Here is a 19,058-nt window from a genome sequence, read left to right on the forward strand (position 1 = left end):
TTGAAATATAAATATTTTATTATGACTAAGGCACAAATAGAGTAATTAAAAAAGATTTTATCAATTGTAAGAAAGTAATAAAATGTTTACACTTTAATTCAATTTTATATAATATGAAATATTAACTTACAAAACTTTGCCAGTAAAAACATTAGTTAAAAAAAAAAGTCTGGTACCCATAAAAAATGAAGGTCCCCAAGGAATTCCAGCTCAGAATCAGAGCTTAGAGCCCTGACCCTCCTTGAATAGTTTCAGGGAATATGCTGGAAGCAATCTTATCTACTGAAAACAGGTTTAAATTTTCTGTTGACATTTTCTTGTGGATGGTACCCAGAGACACAGAACAAATTTCCTGAGTAGGTTGGGCATCATCCTTCTCACATAAATTGAAAATTAGTGCAAAGTTGAGCCTGGTAGTACCAGGTGCCCCCAAATGTAAATGTTTGAAAGTCTACAACTGCAGTGTAATGCCCATGATCAATATGATTTTACAACTTTGAAGGCATAAAATGGCTTCAAAATAAGGCATTTTCCTAAATAAGTATTTCTCAATAAATGTCAGATGCCTTCAAATCTTGAAACAGTCAAAATCTTAAACTAACTTCTTCTCCGGTTTTCATTAGCTGATATACAGTTGTTTAGATAAACAGCTACAACAAAGTGCATAATTCTCAAGTGCGCAGAGACACTGACATTTACCCATCTATCCTAGAGAGGTCAGTAGCTCATACAAACCATAAACTTTTGTGTAAAAAAGAGCAGCTGTATACTGCTGCAATTAAACAGGCCTGCCAAGTAAAACCTTTATTTTGAAAATAAATTGATATATGTACTAAATGTAAATAAGAATGAATACAAAATTTATTCTCTATTTGACTTAATTTTACATAAACTTTACATTCCCTTTAAAAACTAAAGGGTCCTGTGGCTCCTTGAAGAATAACAAATTTACTGCTACATAAAGCATTTATAATCCAGAGACTGCTTCATCACATGTTCTCATTCATGAAAGTTTATGCTACCACGACTTTGTTAGTACCACAGTACTTTTTGTTATTTTAGCTCCAGCAGGCTAACTTGACTACTGTTTCAGAAAATATTCTCAACTTTGTTTGAAAAGCTTTCAGATAGGAGGGTTTGAACTTTTAGATCTGTGTAAGCTAAAGCTGCAGATTCATCATTTTCTTTAAAATATTTTTGTATTTCAGCAATTTCCTTAATTTTGATGAAATGATCTGAAACAGAACCACAGCCTATGTATAAATCCCAAAAAGGTACTTTTAAAAAATCATATGATGATCACATGTTGTCTAATAGGACTGAGAATGTTTGCGGTGAACGCCTCAGTGCTTCCAAAGGAACAATAAAGGAAAGGAATATGATAAAATGGTATTTTAAAAAATGATTCGATTCATTGCCCTTATGAATTCCTCAATGTAGTCTTCTAGCAGAAAAAGAGAGGTGTGCTTGAGATTCCATAATGTTCCTTATGAATAGGTATTATGGCCTACCAGAAGAAGAAGAAATCTCTAGTTCGAAGTGCTGTTCAGAAATTCCATGATAGTTAAAAGGATCGATGCCTTTCAGACTATGGAGTACAGCACATGCTTTTTGAAGGCTCTGTTCTCATTTCCTGTCTGCAAATTTCACACTGATGGAATCTGCTGGAGTCAATAATCCATGGGTTTTGGCACGAACAAATTTAGTTTGGGGAGAAATTTTTATTTCAAAATGTTGAAGTAGCTGGGGGAAAATGCAATCTCATTAGAATAAGTACATATCTACAGAGGGATAAGCAACAATAATATTCTTAGTTTCTAGATATTCCTAATATCATTTTTCTTGTAAAATCCAATGTCCACAATAGGATATAAGAGCCTAAGAAGAACCTTTTTGGATCAGATTAAAGCTGCATATAATCCAGCATCTTATTTCCAATAATAGCAAAGCAGATGTTCCCAGCCATCTCAAAAATAGTACATGAAAGCAACAGCCTACATGTTTTGATCCCCAGCAACTGATATTCAGAGAAATGCTATCTCCAAATCTGAAGATTTGTTTAGTTATAACTATTTGCATATTGAGTCTTGTTTACCTGTTCGCATGAAGATAGTAAGCAGCCTTCACTAAATACGATTGTTCTAAGGCCGCTAAGGCTGCCCAATTATCCGACAGAACTTGATGTTGTTCAATAAATATTTGGATTATTTCACTGTTGTTACTCTACTTTAACAGAGCTTAGTGGATATGGATCTATGCCCATCTCCAGCTCATTACTAACCTCAGCTGTCTTCACCGTGGGATTCAGACTGGGAAAGGGCTTCCAATGTCTCCACAGTGGGGCTCTAACAAGGAAAAGTGACATATTCCTCCAAATTCATAATCCCCCCTGTCATTGCTAGCATGTGATAAAGCATGTACACACTATATGACAGAAGGCTTTCTAGGAAGAATAGCAGCAAAGAAGAGTAAGGAACCTTATACATTCAGCAGAGTGAGGACTACATGGATAGATGCTAAGCAAAATTATGGAATGTGGGGCAACCATTCCTTGTGAGTGGCAGCTAACCTCTACCTAGTTGCAGAGACACAGCACTGGTGTCAGAAGGAATGATTAGGAGTTTCTGCCTGTCGTTAATGCCACTATATTTACAAGTTCTAATTCTGCAGAAATACAATACAAATTCCAAGCTTTTAAAAATACAAGTAGCCCAGCTAGGAAAGTCTTTGTAGAATCAAGGGAGTAATTCGTACTTACAAAATACAGGTTTACTAATAGGAAGACAATGCATTCTAATAGTTATACCCTGGCTTACCTGTATAAGTGCCAGATGAATTTCCAGTTCAGCAATCCTCTTTCCTATGCAACTCCGAATACCATAACCAAAGGGGATAGAACCAAAATTATCTATCCTGTCCATGTTGCCTTTTCTCAGCCAGCGCTCAGGTTGGAACTCATGTGCTAGTGGAAAATTCTCTTCCTGATATGATGTGGCATAATGACAGAGTGCCAGCTGGGTCTGATGAGACAAATACGTTACGGAACAATCTATCAAAACCAAATATGCATGTTAACTAATGAGTTATAATTTTCAGAATGCCAAAATGTGGCAAATATACAATCATACTATTTACATATAATTATTTTTCAGAATATCCACAAAGATATACAGTTAATGCTGGAGTTTAAAAAACATTGGATAACCCAAGAAAAATGTAATTAAAAGAGGTACATTTTGAAGTTAAACAGAGTTTGCACTAAAACAAATCAAGAAACTATATACTAAAGGTGGATTACAGATTATATGACCAGATCAGGCCAGACTGATATTTCACAGAATAACTATTTTTTTTCTAGTCGAGGCTGATTTATATACCAAAAGAAAATCTGCAGCTTCATCTTTTCCTACAGTCATTGTACAGCTTACCCCTTTAGGTATCAAGTATCCTCCAACAATCAAATCTTTCTGGGTTACTCTGCCATTTCCGGGTAATACTGGAAATAACCTACAAATAATAGTCAGTGAAACATTTAGTGCCTCTAATGTTACATTTCTGTAGAATTCCTTCTAGGCATTATTGAGCATGATAAAGGAGCAACCTTTTTAGAAGTCCTAAAATATGTAGCCAAAGTCCCCTTACAAGTCGGCACCTAATACTGGCTAAAGTAGTTTAATGTTTATAAAAAATAAATTGCAGCCGTACGTAGCCTGTGGAAATACTGGAGATATGCTTTGTTTCCTACACTTTCAATGGTTTTTTTTCACTAGCTTGTTACAGGTTCATACAAACAAAAGCAAATGTACATGTGAGATTAAAAAAAAAATTTGCCATCAAGTCACAGCTGTCTTATGGCAACCCCATAGGGTTTTCAAAGCTACTGACTGACGCTTTGCAATTGAGTCTGCATTATGATCCTGGTATTCCTTGATGATCTCCCATTCAAGTACTGGCCCGTGTTGACCTTGCTTAGTTTCTGAGATCCAACAAGATCAGGCTGACCTGGACTATCCAGGTCAGAGTTGTGAACATGTTGGGTATATAATGCTATATTTGATATAATTATCCCACAGGATACAAGTAATAAGGAAAGAAAGACACAGGCAATGCCCCTTGGCTGAATCTGCACTTACTTTGTTCACTCTGTTGTGGAACCTGCTGAATTCAGATCTATTTGAACTTAGGTCTCCCTCTATTCCCCCCACCCACCCACCCATTGAAACAGAAAAGTGTTCTGCATGTGATTAGGGAACCTCAAAAGCGGGGGAGCCAAGCACAGCAGGAGCCTCTATCTTTCTTTTCTTGAACGGGGCGGGGAGAGGATTGGAGACAGCAGAGGAGGAGGATTAAATCCAAGAGGCAAATCTCTGCTGAGAGAAGCTAGGGACTGGAGTATCTGTTGAGAGATTTCCCTTTAAGGGAAGCCTTGCAACCTGGGAACAAGGAAGCCTTTGAACTGATGCACTGGCCAATCAGGGCTTTTCTACAGCATTAGAGACTCAGCAGCAAGTTATTTTGGGGGAAGCAGAGAGCTGCACCTTTACTCATACGCATTTTTCAAATATCAAGGGTTATATCCACTACAGGATATCGTGGGGGAAAGGTAGGGTCACTCTGGCTCAATCATGCTTGTTGAATATGAAAAATTTAAATTGCCCAAAATCAAAATGGAAATCGCATCCAGTGTAGAGGGCAGGGACAGAATTGACCTGGGACTGGAATAAAAACTGTGGAGATTCAGCAGTGCAAATTCAGCCCTGGTTGTTTCCATGGTACTTTGTAGCTACATTGTCCCTGAACACCTCTACAATTTACTTGTTGCACTTGGAGAACCAGGCATGGAATTGCTAGTAGATCACTAGAAGCTTCAGGTAATTTTTGTGGAGCTTGAAATATAGGTTGCATCTACACAGATATTTTTCTTCTCCATGGCTTCCAAATGGCAATGAGGGGAGGTTGTTTTTGCATGTTGTTTTTGAGCATCCACTTTACATCTTCTAAGGAGTCACTTTTCAGGCTTTCCCTGTCCTTGGTATATTTTCTCCAATCTTGCTTAAGTATAATCTTTCCAGAAAGAACCCAGTTCAATCACATTAGCAAACTGTCTAGGATGAACAGGTTATGGCAACAGATTATTATAATATCATTGGCAATTGTTGAATTTTGTTTAAGACTGAAAAAGATCTCTGATGGCATGAGAGAGATGCAAGGAAAACAGTGGCTGATGGAGAAAAGTGAGTACAAAATTTCCATGTGGATATTCCATTGTTAATGTTAATGCCTGCATTCATAGTGACAGTGACAGGGCAATGGAGAATCCTCACCAGCTATACACACCGTTTTCTATCTGTCTGTTTTTTTCCCCCTTAGTCTTCAGAGTTCATGCCTTTTCTATCCTGTCTTTATTAAAGATCATTTTACTTTCCTTTGATTACCAAGGTTAACTTATAGTGGCTTTGCCACATTGTGTGTCTTTTTCCAAGTGTGTTTCAAAGATCTGATTAGTTTGCAGAGAGGATTTATCTCAGGAGAGTGTTTCAGTCAATGTACTATCTGAAGACTATTTTCCATTGGGCAATGCATAGCCAAATTGCACCTTTGAGAACAAAAACATTTGTGCCTAAAACTTAGCTCTGGAAGTTTCCAAACTGAGGCTCTGCAGGTACAAAGTTTTTATTCACTGTGATAAACAAAGCCCACGGAAGAATAATTAAAATATGACTAGTTTTATGTTAGCTGTTCTCTATCATATATACACAAATGCATAGGCAGCATGATACCGCCCAGTCCTGTCAGATCTCAAAACCTAAGTACAGCTGGCACTTAAAAGAGAGTTAACCAAGGAAGACACTTAAGAGGGAGGCAATGGCAAATAACCTCTGCTTGCCACTTGCCTAGAATGCCCCTTGAGGAACCAACCTTCCCCCTCTGAGCTTCCCCAATCAAGTGCAGATTGCATTCTGTTTCAATTCAGGGGAAAGCAAGGAGGAAGACCTGGGTTCAAATCAATCTAAATTCAGCAGGATCAACAACTGAAAAAACAAAGTAAGTGCAGAATCAGCCCAGAATCAGCCCAGTCTTCTCTTCTTCTCCTGACATCAGCGACCCTGTGAGGGGCTGAGAGAGCTGTAAAAGAGAACTGTGACTAGTCCTAGGTCACCCAGCTGGTTGCATGTGATGGAATAGGGAATCAAACCCAGATCTCCAGATTAGACGAAGAGTTGGTTCTTATATGCCACTTTTCTCTACCAGAACAATCTCAAAGCGGCTTACAATCGCCTTCCCTTTCCCCACAACAGACACCCAGTGGTTTTAACCACTACACCATGCTGGCTCTTGCTGGGGGAACCATAAATCAGCTGTGACTTGATGGCACACAAAGAAATATTATATGTATGGATGTATAAATACATAAGAGAGACTACAGAGAAAGGACTATATTCCAATCTACCCTATGCATAGAAATTAGTTAAATAGGGGTTATCCTCCAAAATATGCCTTTAGCTTTGACTTCTGATATTGTATGAAAGTAGTACTGAAGTAGATGAAAAAGCAATTTCAATGTCAAGTTGAGGTTTTTTAGCACTTACCTTAAGGTTTCTTTGAGAAGAGCTCTGATCATTGGCAGGTTAGGGATATCATTGGCACCAGGAACTTTATCTTTACCCAGTTTACTAATTATCTCTTTATACACAGAATGCTGCACTTCTGGGTGCTTTGCTAATAGATATATTGCCCAGGATAAAGTGAAGGAAGTCTAAAATTGAACGAATAAATAAGGTCATATGGGGAAGAGGAAAAAATACCACTTGTGGTCCATAACATTTCTAAATTAACATTTGTCAATTTCAACCAAGGTTTCATTAAATACCTGAACAAAATAATATTAACAAACTGAACCAATTCTCTTAAATCTAAAATAATAATATTTGAGTTACTATTCTAGTTCATTTTCCGTATTAGCACCCCTCCACTAGAACACTGGCAGTCTTCAAGCAAAGGTTGGATACATACTTTTCTTGGATGCTTTAGGATGCTTTGGTCTGATCCTGCGTTGAGCAGTGGGTTGGACTAGATGGCCTGTATGGCCCCTCCCAATTCTATGGTTCTATGATTCTATGATTCTTCTAACAAGATTCATTACACCTACAAATTATCAGGAGGAGGCAGTTTTTAATGTTAAATGTTTTAATACTTAATGTATATGATTGCTTTGGTGCAGTTTGGTGCAGTGGTTAGGAGCGTGGACTTCTTATCTGGCCTGCCAGGTTCAATTCTGCGCTCCCCCACATGCAGCCAGCCGAGTTACCTTGGGTTCGCCACGGCACTGATAGAGCAAGTCTGACTGAGCAGTGATATCAGGGCTCTCTCAGCCTCATCCACCTTACAGGGTGTCTGTTGTGGGGAGAGGAAAGGGAAGGTGACTGTAAGCCGCTTTGAGCCACCTTCGGGTAGGGAAAAGCGGCATATAAGAACCAACTCTTCTTCTTTACGTTTTTTTGTCAGCTGCCCTGATCTAACCAGGGAAGGCCATTGTACAAATAAAAAATTATACTTATAATTCGTACAAGAGTCCTTCACTTTGACTATATGTAGTTTATTCTCCATTACTGTCCTCCTAAGAAGCTGAACTCTGGAACCAGTTTTCTCTGTAGAGGTTGGGAGCTGTGCCTGACTACATAAGAAGGTCCTGGGGTATAAACAGCATCTCCTCTCAGGTTCCCAGCTCTTTCACATCCTCTTCAAAATTGGCTGCATGCTAAAATATCCAAAGGACTTTGAATCTCAGTAACAGCTACGCTATTCTGTTCCAAATCTTTAATATATATATTTTTTACATTTTAAATCACAGCACCTGAAAGTTACATTTTATATACATCCTCTCACCTACCTACACAAGGAAAAGAGAGAGGTCAAATTATGGAGAATTGATTAGTGCCAGTGAAAAGAAGCACATATAAATGAAAGAGAGGCTTTGTTGGCATGGGATACTGCCAACTAATTTGAAAAGAAACATGCTTCAAGTCTAAATTCAGGAAATTCTTGGAAAACAAAAGAGAATGAATGCTTTTGAAAAATAAAATGTTTGTGAGAATCATCAGTTTCTGCAGCATGTAAGAGAAACACCCTTTACAGAAAAGAAAAATCTTCATTATATTCTAAGAACTGGCCAAGTTCTTTTTGTTTCCTCCAGTCTTCCAAACAAGGAATATTAAATTGAACAGCTAGCAGAAGTAGCTTTTTTATTTAACTTAATTGTTTAAGGATTGATAATCTTTTAACCAGCTTTCTATGGAGTATTCTGGAAAAACTTGCAGAATTCGTGAATGTAATGTACTAACTGCTGTCATTATTAAGTGACCTATTTCACTGCATCAAATGCCCCAATACACTTCAGTTCTCTAATCTCTGGAAATTATGTCCTTTGCTGCTTGCCTTACTTCTTCCTTAGAAAAATGTTTTATCATATCTTCAACGATGCAAGCAGACTGATTTTGCTACACCCCAAATATTGCCCTGACTACAGTGTTTGCCACACAGAGATGTAATTGTATAGTTGTTCCTTTTATTTCCTCGTTTTATTCAGAACACTTTATATTCCCTCTTTAGAGTCCTTTTTGAGGCAGTTTGCAGCTAAAAAAACAAACCAATAAAAACAACAGTGCCTATGCAGCTCATCAGTATTGGGGCTCACACATGGTATGTTTCCCCTGGGAGCAATCCCTCCCCATGCCATGAGGGCTTTCTCAGGTTTGTTTGTTTGTTTTACCAGCAATTATATCAATCTTTCCTTCATTGTTAAGGGCTAAGTGAGCGGAGAGTGGGCGGGACCAGTCCGGGTGAGGGGCCAATCAGAAGGTGCAAAGCGAAGGCCAGAGCAGCAGCGAAGGGCGCCTGCAACAACGGCAGCACGACCCCACACCACAACGCCTGGTGAGATGGGATCCTGGCGGGGACGGTGACGGCTGAGGATGGCTTCCCTGATGTTCTGCATCTTCGAGTCTAACTTGACATAATAGTGTCCCTAGGTCCAACCCATGGATTTCACTGCCATTTTCAAGCCTAATAAGGTAATTTACAAATCCCAGGGGGGCTTCATTCTGAAATGGCTTATAGCACAGTGTGATGAGGTACACATTTTCCTGCTGAAAGAGCCATTTGAAGGCAGCCATTTTGGCAGTTCACAGAGTACAGAGTACAGGGGTACAGCCTCTTGTGGTGCAGAGTGGTAAGGCAGCTGTCTGAAAGCTTTGCTCATGAGGCTGGGAGTTCAATCCCAGCAGCCGGCTCAAGGTTGACTCAGCCTTCCATCCTTCCGAGGTCGGTAAAATGAGTACCCAGCTTGCTGCTGGGGGGTAAACGGTAATGACTGGGGAAGGCACTGGCAAACCACCCCGTATTGAGTCTGCCATGAAAACGCTAGAGGGCGTCACCCCAAGGGTCAGACATGACTCGGTGCTTGCACAGGGGATACCTTTACCTTTACCTAGAGTACAGGGGAACACAAGATGCACCCATCCCACCATGTTGGAAGACTGAGCATAGCATAGTATTTTTTAAATACCCCCATTAAGCTTTAAAATGGTGGTGGCAGCCACAGGTTGGACTCAGGAATGCTGTCCCATATAGTTTGGCCCTTAGGTAACATAAGTGAGGTTTAAAACCAAAGATTATTAAAAGAATACATCTATTAGGATAAATGCTAATATAATATGCTAATATAAGTGAAACACACAGATACATGTATGGTTGCCAGCTTTGGGTGGGAAAATGCATGAAGATTTTGTGGGTAGAATTCGAGGGCGGTGTTTGATGGGGGTGGAGGGACTTCAAGGGGGGTGTATAATGTCATTGAGTCCACCTTCCAAAACAGCCATTATCTCAGGGGAACTGATCTCAGTTCCCTGGAGATATGTTGTAATCCTGGGAGCTCTTCAGCCACCAGCTGGAGGCTAGCAAATCTAGATGAATGGGCAATGGTAAGAACTAGATCTGCTACAGAATGACCAGTAGGAATTGCTAGCTAACCTATACTTACTAGAGTAAGACAACAACATTCCTCTCCCAGGCATGTACAAGAATTAGAAGCTTTAAAAGACTGTCTCCTGCTCTTGACACAGATTTCTGTCTTCCCATCTGGCTGTTTCATCATCTTTTTTTATGCAGCCGGGAACATCTTTTTGGACCTCCCAAGGATTGGATAAAGGATTTTTAGTATAAGAAATTGAAATGGATCCATCTTAGCTCTTGACAGCTGGTGAAATAGTGAATCTAAGAGTTCATTCTGTTTCCAAAGCACATTTGTAAGTCTAAAGCAGCCCAAGGACAGGGTTGCCAACAATCTGAATAAAATGTCCTGCTCCTTTAACACAGGTTTTATGTGATGCTACTTACCTCTGTGCCCTGAAAAGGTTCTATGCCCATTTTTCACACATTAAGAACCTGCTAGCATTTTCCCCCAGGCCCGCTGATTCCTCTATGTAGGGATTTTACAGTGTAATCCTAATAACTAATTCCTGGGAGTAAATCCCATTGAATAGACAACCATAGGATGCTGAGTAGACCTGCTTAGCATTGGTCTCTTGATTGCCCCTCATCTCACAAACAAGCATGTAATATTTCACCCTTCCACCACTGTTGATACTATGACAATTACAAATATTAATAGTACACTTACTGTATCAACCCCTGCCAAAAGCATTTCAGTCATATTGGCATAGATTTCTTCCACCGAAAGTTCTTTATTCTTAAGCAGAGTTGTGAGAAGTCCACCATTAACCTCTTCTCCTTTGTCTAAAAAAGACTTTATGTCTTTTAATTTATTATCCACATGAATTTGACCTTTGTAAATCAAAGATAGTAAGGTGGATATTTTTGTCAATTCACTACGATTTCATTTCTCATGTCATTTATAAGTTCATGCTCACAAACAAACACAATTAGATACACAATTACACACTCTAGAATGCTAAAACTCTTCGAAGGCTGGTGGCCTCTGTGGAAATATTGATTAGCAGAGTACCCTAACCTTAACTCTTTGTCATGCAATTCCCTTCTCCATTTCCAAGCTTTCTCTACCCATAGTTTGTCATAGCATTAAGCATATTTGCCCAGTTGAGATGTTAAATTTTAAACCACAGTCTGCAAACCATTTTGCAACCACATCCTCAATACTGGTTTGGAAACTAGTGCTAACTATTATGGTTTGTATCCAACCAGCTTCTTTAGAGGTGAACGATGTGCTGAAAGATTTCTCAAAGGTTTTTTGGGCTTAAAATCTTCCATGTAGATACAGATTTGGATTAGGGATGTGGTACTGGAGGAGGAGGATTTAGTCATTATGACCACTTTGAGGTGTTTGTTCCATAAGGAAAACAACAACATACAGGTTATCTATGTATCCATTGCAAGTCAAACAGCAGTTCCAGACAGGAGCCATTTAAATCGGGAACACACTAAACAAGTTTCTATCTCACACATAGTTTATTGTTTTAAGATAGGAGATCAAATCACACATCTCATGCCATCTTGTTGATGTACCAACATATATACTTGCAACTGGGACATTGTGATAGGAGCTCAGAAAGCACCAACAGGTTCCCCAAGAACTGGTCCCAGGTTCTTATGAAGGAACACAATATGTTCATTTACAGGTTATATAACATGGCCTAGAGGCCCGACCTGCAAACCATTCCATCAGCCATCTACTACTATACTGGGGCAAGGGAGTTCCATTCACTGAAAGCCACTGGGGAAATGATACCTGCTGCTTACAGGGCAGTTAGCTGCTTATCCAGTGCCTACGTAAGCAAGATGGCATGGTTGGAATTTGTGGGAATTGTAAACGTGTGGTAAATCAATTTCCAGTTATAAAACAATACCCTGTCCCAAACTCCCAAGACTTGTTTGCTGAGTGGCTGGTGGTCAACAGATTTCTAATACGGACCTTTCATAGGCCTAAAGAAAAAACAAAAGGAAACAAAAACCTAAACTGAAAATCAAGCCAAGAACCCAAAGGTTGAGCAAACAACAGCACAAGAATAAAATTCAACTATGTATTACCTAGTGCACATAATTAGTGTTGAAAAGGACATACAATTATATCAATAAAAACATAAATCAAGTTTACCCCAACCAAGAAGATGTTGCACATCCAATTCCAAAGAATCATATTAATGGTTACACATGTTACATCAAAAGACACAATATGTTTCAACCTGAGGGCCTTCTTCAGTGGTCACAATTATATTACACACACATTCCAACATAAAATATCTTTTTAAGGCCAGGGAGTTAGTATATAGATCACAAAAGTAAAGCCTCAAATAATGGATTTCCCTTAATTCTCATAAATTAATGAGCTCACTTTCAAGCTAAGAAACACCATTCAGTCCTAGGCAAAAGTTTAACTTTTTGTGTGTGTTTTCATGTGCAAATCAGAATTGTTCTTAATCCTGAGGTCTAGGTAATAAACAGTGTTTTATTCTAATTTTTTGTTTGCTCAACCTTTGGGTTCCTGCCTTTCATAGGCCTGTCAATAGATAAACATTCCTCCCACATGCCACCAGGAGACCTCTCTTTTAAACATTTCTTAATTAACTGTGTAAGGTTTTTATATTTTCTTTTAACACATGGGGTATAAGTAAATATTTTCATATGCCCTTTCATTATTGTCAACAACTTTTCGATTTTTCTTGAACAGAGACCTATAATTTCAAAACAGTATATATTTAAACTTACTGAATTTAAAGAGACCATCCCAGGATCTACAGAATTCTTTCCAAGGTTTTGGAATGATTGGACGAAGCCATTTAGGAATAGCTCCCACGTACATGGTAGTTTTAAAACTGCTGAACATCAACTCCAAAGCTTCAATATATTCCACTGTGTCCTGGGGGATGTGGTTTTCTAGGCACCCCAAGCGACATTCATACAGGATAGTTGCTACTCCTGTACACACAAAAACACAAAAAAGCACATATTTCCAGAATAAAATAACAATTTGCATAGTCTAGCTGACTGCTGTGTTAATGTTTGCTCTTTTCTGAGACCTTTTATATGTAGCACCTGTAACATCACCTCTTTTTGTATTCTGGGATGATGTATGTGATGCTGTCTCCTAGACTTCCTTAGTCTCCTCTGCCACAAAAGGCTCCTGCCTTATTCTTAGCTGAACCCAAATAACACAATAGCTTAGGGACATTTGGTAGAAGGACAGAACAGTCGGCAGAGCTTACATATGCACAGAGGGAAGAAGTGGGCTCAAAGGAGTAAGAAGTCTACAATTGAGCCAATCAGGACACAGGAGGAAATTATTTGAAAAATACCAGGAAGTTACTGATCTAACTATGCTAAATATTTTGTTTATTTATTTTTCATATTTATATACCACCCTCCCCTGTGGCTCAGGGCAGTTTACATGGAACTGGAGAGAAAACAGTACAAATAATATAAGTTGAATAATAGCAATACAGTCATAATAGAGGAACAATAACATAATGGAACAAACATGGTGAGAACATCCATTTAACTGTAACATACTGATGGCCCCGTGGGATGGACATATCAGTGGTGGTTTTCATGGGAGGGAGCTCAGGGGCCAATGGGAAGTGATTGAATTCAGGTCGACCTCAACCAAATGTCTGATTGAAGAGCTCCCTTTTGCAGGCCCTGCAGAACTGTTTAATCTCTGCTGGGGCTCTGAGTTTCAGATGACTCTGTTTAAGTCATCTTGTCACTGCTTCCAGGCAACTGGCTAATGTTTCTGGGGGGAGTCAGGAGGAAGAGCAGGATGTCATCAACATATTGGTGACAACCCAGCCAGAACCTCCACACCAGCTGAGCAAGAGGGCACATAAAGATATTGAAAAGGATTGGAGAGAGAACTGCAACCTGAAGGACTCCACATGCAAGCTGGTGATGATTTGAGGAGCTCTCTCTTATTGCTACCCTCTGTCTGTGATCCCAGAGAAAGGAGATCAGCCCCTGAAGGGCAGTTCCTCTGACCCTGGCATCGGCAAAGGGGTGAGCTAAAAGATCATGGCATAAACATCTCCTACAATATCCCCTGCAGGATTCTCTTCATATATGAATTGTGAACACTATAGACTGCACATATCCCAACAATAGGTGGCTGGGGGTGGCTGTAAGGTAAGGGGGGGGTCTTTTCCTCTTAAAACATAGAGTTTATTTAGAAGTCTAACAGTATATCTGTTTCAATAGTTTATAAATATAATTATTTCAGATAGGTACCATTCTTCTTTCTCTAATGTTCCTCAAATAGATCTAGCCATAAAGACTTATTTTTCTACTTGCCACCTAGGCTAATACAAAAAAGCTTAATTTCATAACTTGGTGCTTTAGCTAATAGCTTCGCCAGAGAACACGGATTTCTCTCACAGCATTTCACTCTTCACCCGCTGAACTCTCTTCTCACACCCATCCAATTCTCTCTCTCTCTCTTTCTCTCTCTCTCTCCCCAATCTTTGCCCCGTAAGGACAGTTGCCATCCAATCATAACAGACTTCAATCATCCCTTGAGCCCTCCTCTTTCTTACACAGGGACCCTACATTTTAAATCACAGTATATATAAAAATCCACATTAAAACACACATGCAATATCTATATATCAAAACACTGTATCTATGCACATGTACCTGGTAAGCTCCAGATTTAATGCCATGTTGCATTGACTCAATATGTATGAAACAGAGATTTGCAATTAGTTTCATACATTACATTTTAATAGAATATAGGAAATCATATTTAAGTGATATATCCTTTCAAATTGGAAAAAATTATTTTTTTATGAGAAATATTTGAGAAATAATACACAATCTGAAACTTTAACTGTAAAAAAAGGGAATAATTTATGAGTAATAACATCTAGTCTGATCCATTATTATAGTGATTGAGGGAATTAAAACGTGTGTCATGGCTCTGGCATTTTAAAAGGGTATTGTAAACATAAAAGCTTACAAGAGTGTTATAAAATCCTCCCACCTACACATTAAATATTGTTTATCACAGGATTATACCTATACATTAAATTTTTAAATATTTATCACAGGAACCATCTCAACCTTCTATGTTCTTGAAAATAATAGTACCATATTGGACAATCACCACCTCACCTTCCATTGAATACTTGAAAAAAAGGCTGTTAATATTTGTCACCGTTTCCCCATCTTCTTCTTCATTTTTGAGAGTCTGGATTCTCTTAATCAAATCAGCAATAACTTCATTAACTCCTCCAGAGAAAACAGCAACATCTTTTGGCTTTACCATTTTTTGTCTTAGCACTCGTCTCATTTTTAGCCATTGTTCCCCCTCTCTGGAAGAAATAGCAATTAAAAATGATATGGAATTGAACAGAATACCAATACATAAAAGATAATTTCTCATTAGGAGGTAATACACTAAAATGTTGCTGGAGGACAAATATTTATGCAACAATAATTTGTTGTTCTTATAATTTATACAGATTTCAACAAGAGGCAAAATACTATAATGCCTATTTGATACCAAAAGATACCTGCTCCTCCACATGCTGGGTGACCTTGGGCTAGTCACAGTCCTGTCAGGAACTGTTTTCACAGAGCAGTTTCTCTCAGAGCTCTCTCAGCCTAACCTACCTCACAGGGTGTCTTTTGGGGGAGAGGAAGGGAAGACTATTATGAGCCACTCTTAAGACTCCTTTGGGCAGTGAAAAGCAGGGTATAAAAAACCATCTCTTCTTCTACTGGGAAATAGTGTCTCCCCTCCACATGTCCCTATGGCCACATGGTGCTTCTGTGCCCTGTCTACATCTTCTACATCTTCCATGCCATTGGTCTCCAATTGGCTTTGTTGTGATGGTATTGTAAAGACTGCAGCAATACCAAGGTGGTATCCATATGGAAAGGGAAAGTCTATATCTTCCTAGTCCCACCTACATCAGCACTATTTTCCCTGCTGCAATTGCCTGTGATGGCTACCCCCAAAGCATTCCTCCCTTCCTCAACTGCAAATTGCAAACCTCATGTGACTTATTCATAAGTACACATTCCCAGGGCAGAGGTTTCTCCTGGCTGTCCTGGGTCCCAGAGGGCATTTCTGGGCCTCCCACAAAGAGGCTGCATCAGGAGGCAGCTTACTCCCCACCCTAACCCACTAGGGACTGTGCGTAACTGGATATGATGAAGGGAAACTGGACAAAATTAAATGTTCCCATAATTGTAACAACTCAAGCATGGAAGATCACAACAAAATTTGACTCATAGCTGTTTTCTTAAAAGAGATCAGAGAAAAAACTACTGGGACAGATGTTCCTAATATAAGACCTGTTCAAGCAAAAGAGCACAGAAAAGAACATTGAAATTCATTACTTCCATGTCATAGTTACAGTCCAAATCAAGTTGCTGTTTAAAGTTTTATTTAAGAGTGTAGGAGATCTATTTGTTGACCTTTTTTTACATCTTGTTTGATCCTTAATTCATTCGCATTTCACTTCTATCCTGACACTACTGAGCACTGTTATTTGATAGGAATAGTTATTTTTGAGCATAATAGATTATCTCTTGGTCATTCATACTGAAAGTTGTAACTGATACATCAAGTATAGTTATGGATATCAACAACGCTCACATGAAAAGATGAGAAAATCTGAAATGCTTACACAGTATCCCTTTATTCTAGGAATGTACCCCTTGACTGATCCTGTTGAATAGCAATAAGACTAGAGATGTAATACTTTGGGTACACATCATGGTGGGGGCAGGGGGACACCCCTGCCGGCTCCGCGATTAAACAATTCACAGTGGGGCCGGGTGGGCCGAAAGGCCCGGCACTGTGGATTATGCATGGCGCCAGCCTGCCCCAGCCCCTGCTGGCGCCCATGGTATCCTGGGGGCCGCGGAAGTTTGCATTTGCATAACACAGGCCTTCTGTGACCCTGGGCCGGGCCATGCCCACGCTTGCGGCAGGGGAATGAATAATCAGGGATTTTCCCCGATGTCCTGCCGCCACCAGCGTGGGCATTTCATCCCGTGCATAATGTGTGTTTGTCTCTCTTTCAGGTGCTGGCTCCTACAGCGTCTGAGAGCAAAGTAGCTAGCATCTAGAAAGGGAGGGCGGGAGCTATTCCAACTCGGACACCCCGGACCATTCCACCCCCCCCCCACAGGCTGTTTCACAAATATTAAGAGGAGGAACAATGGATAAAGATATACATAATATTTGATTGCATTCAAATAAGGTTAGTGATATAATACATAATGGGTCAGGAAACAAATATGAAGTTTGTTTAATGTTAAGAGTTTGGGTTACTTATAATCATTATTTTATTATACTATTTAGAGAAAGTAAACATTTTGTCATATACTTTGAAAAGGTTGTTACAAAATAGTTACGGCTGCAACCCAGTTTTTATTTTTGGCTGTCAAGTCACACCTGATTTATGGCAAATCTGTTTTTAAGGCAAGAGATTGCCTGTCTGTGCACAGCAACCCTACCCTTCCTTGATTTTCTTTTAAGTACTAGTGACCCACTTAGGTATTGAGATCTGACAAGATCAGGCTAGCCAGGTCAAGACAGTCTACACTCAGGGATCCTTAAATCTCAAACATTAATTTCCAAAGTAACTAAGATTGAACAAAAAATGCTTATTTGTTAAGTGACAAAACCAAAATTAACATATGCCATTAAGGTAATTGATTTCCCTTTACTTTGCTGTAGCAAACATCTTCAAAAATCCCAATCTGTGATTAGGCCTCATGTAAACTGAAGTTATTGTCAGCCAATCAGAGCCCATGGAACTCCACTGGATTGGAAGGAGGAAGTCAGCTTCAGTTTACGAAGGGTAAAGGTGAGAGATGGATTTTGTGGCTCTGGAAAGGAGTGTCAATTTAGCCAAGCTAAGGGACAGGTTGAGCCTCTTGTGGCGCAGAGTGGTAAGGCAGCGATATGCTGTCTGAAGCTGTCTGCCCATGAGGTTGGGAGTTCGATCCCAGCAGCAGGCTCAAGGTTGACTCAGCCTTCCATCCTTCCGAGGTCGGTAAAATGAGTACCCAGCTTGCTGGGGGGTAAACGGTAATGACTGGGGAAGGCACTGGCAAACCACCCCGTATTGAGTCTGCCATGAAAACGCTAGAGGGCGTCACCCCAAGGGTCAGACATGACCCGGTGCTTGCACAGGGGATACCTTTACCTTTAAGGGACAGGTTGGGAGAGAAAACTGTTAAGGGCTCATCATTCCTAATTTGTGTGGAAAGGTTCTGTGGAAGGGAGCTCTGTGGGGTAAAGGAACTGCCTTGAACCTGGTGAGCCTATCTGTCTACAGAAAGAGAAATACAATCTCCCTTCAGGGCTAATTTACCTTACTTGAGGCTCAGCTACAAAGTTGTTTCATTGGATGAAAGTTCGGACCCATTAGACTTAAAGTGAAGTTGAGAGCCAGTTTTACCTGATATATTGAAGCCATCCATATACAACTGTACCTTTAAATCCTTTCTTCTCTGTTAAATAATCCTCTGTTGTTCATTATCTATGTCTTGTCTGTCTAGTCAAATATCTAGGAAAAAGTTGTTGGAGTTTCCTTCACACATAAGTACACTCTTGATCTAGCAGGTTTCCAAATAAGAGACCTTTCAGGAGCATATGTATTACATGTTAACATCCAAATAATCATTTAATCGAAACTTGTGCTCCCCCACCCTGTTTTATTGGATTGTGTGTGAAAGAATTTACAGTGAGAAATGTTCTTTATTTAAACCCACAGAAATGAAAACAATGAAAACAAGTCAAATGGCAAATACAATGAAAATGAACAAAGTTTGTAAAATGAAAATGAATATAAAAACAAACAAGAAGCCTGCACATCCCTAAAAGGCGTTAAGAGAGTGAAAATGTGAGGTACATTTCTATCTTACATACAGCCTTAATAGACTCCATAGTTCACAAACATAGGTGGAACATTCCCTCTAGAAGCACAGAATAAATATCTTCATTTTGGACCATGCTATATTATTAACATTTTGCTGACCTTTTCTAATGCAAAATTCAGCTCTTGCTCCATAAA

General features: G+C 39.4%; 1 protein-coding gene across 3 annotated transcripts in view; it reads right to left on the reverse strand.

The window, feature by feature from the left end:
* Positions 1 to 19,058, reverse strand: part of CYP27C1 (cytochrome P450 family 27 subfamily C member 1) — a 27,848-nt gene continuing 8,790 nt past the window's right edge. For all 3 annotated transcript variants that reach the window (XM_077320592.1, XM_077320593.1, XM_077320594.1), the window contains exons 3-9: positions 15,136 to 15,335; positions 12,742 to 12,951; positions 10,679 to 10,842; positions 6,591 to 6,757; positions 3,429 to 3,507; positions 2,817 to 3,020; positions 1 to 1,743 (exon numbers count right to left, since the gene is read on the reverse strand). In XM_077320592.1, the coding sequence (XP_077176707.1) occupies positions 1,627 to 1,743; positions 2,817 to 3,020; positions 3,429 to 3,507; positions 6,591 to 6,757; positions 10,679 to 10,842; positions 12,742 to 12,951; positions 15,136 to 15,335 (1,141 nt within the window). In that variant the 3' untranslated portion in view covers positions 1 to 1,626. The remainder of the gene's footprint in view (positions 1,744 to 2,816; positions 3,021 to 3,428; positions 3,508 to 6,590; positions 6,758 to 10,678; positions 10,843 to 12,741; positions 12,952 to 15,135; positions 15,336 to 19,058) is intronic.

Source organism: Paroedura picta, chromosome 2 (assembly GCF_049243985.1).
Source record: "Paroedura picta isolate Pp20150507F chromosome 2, Ppicta_v3.0, whole genome shotgun sequence".
Classification (NCBI taxonomy): Eukaryota; Metazoa; Chordata; class Lepidosauria; order Squamata; family Gekkonidae; genus Paroedura; species Paroedura picta.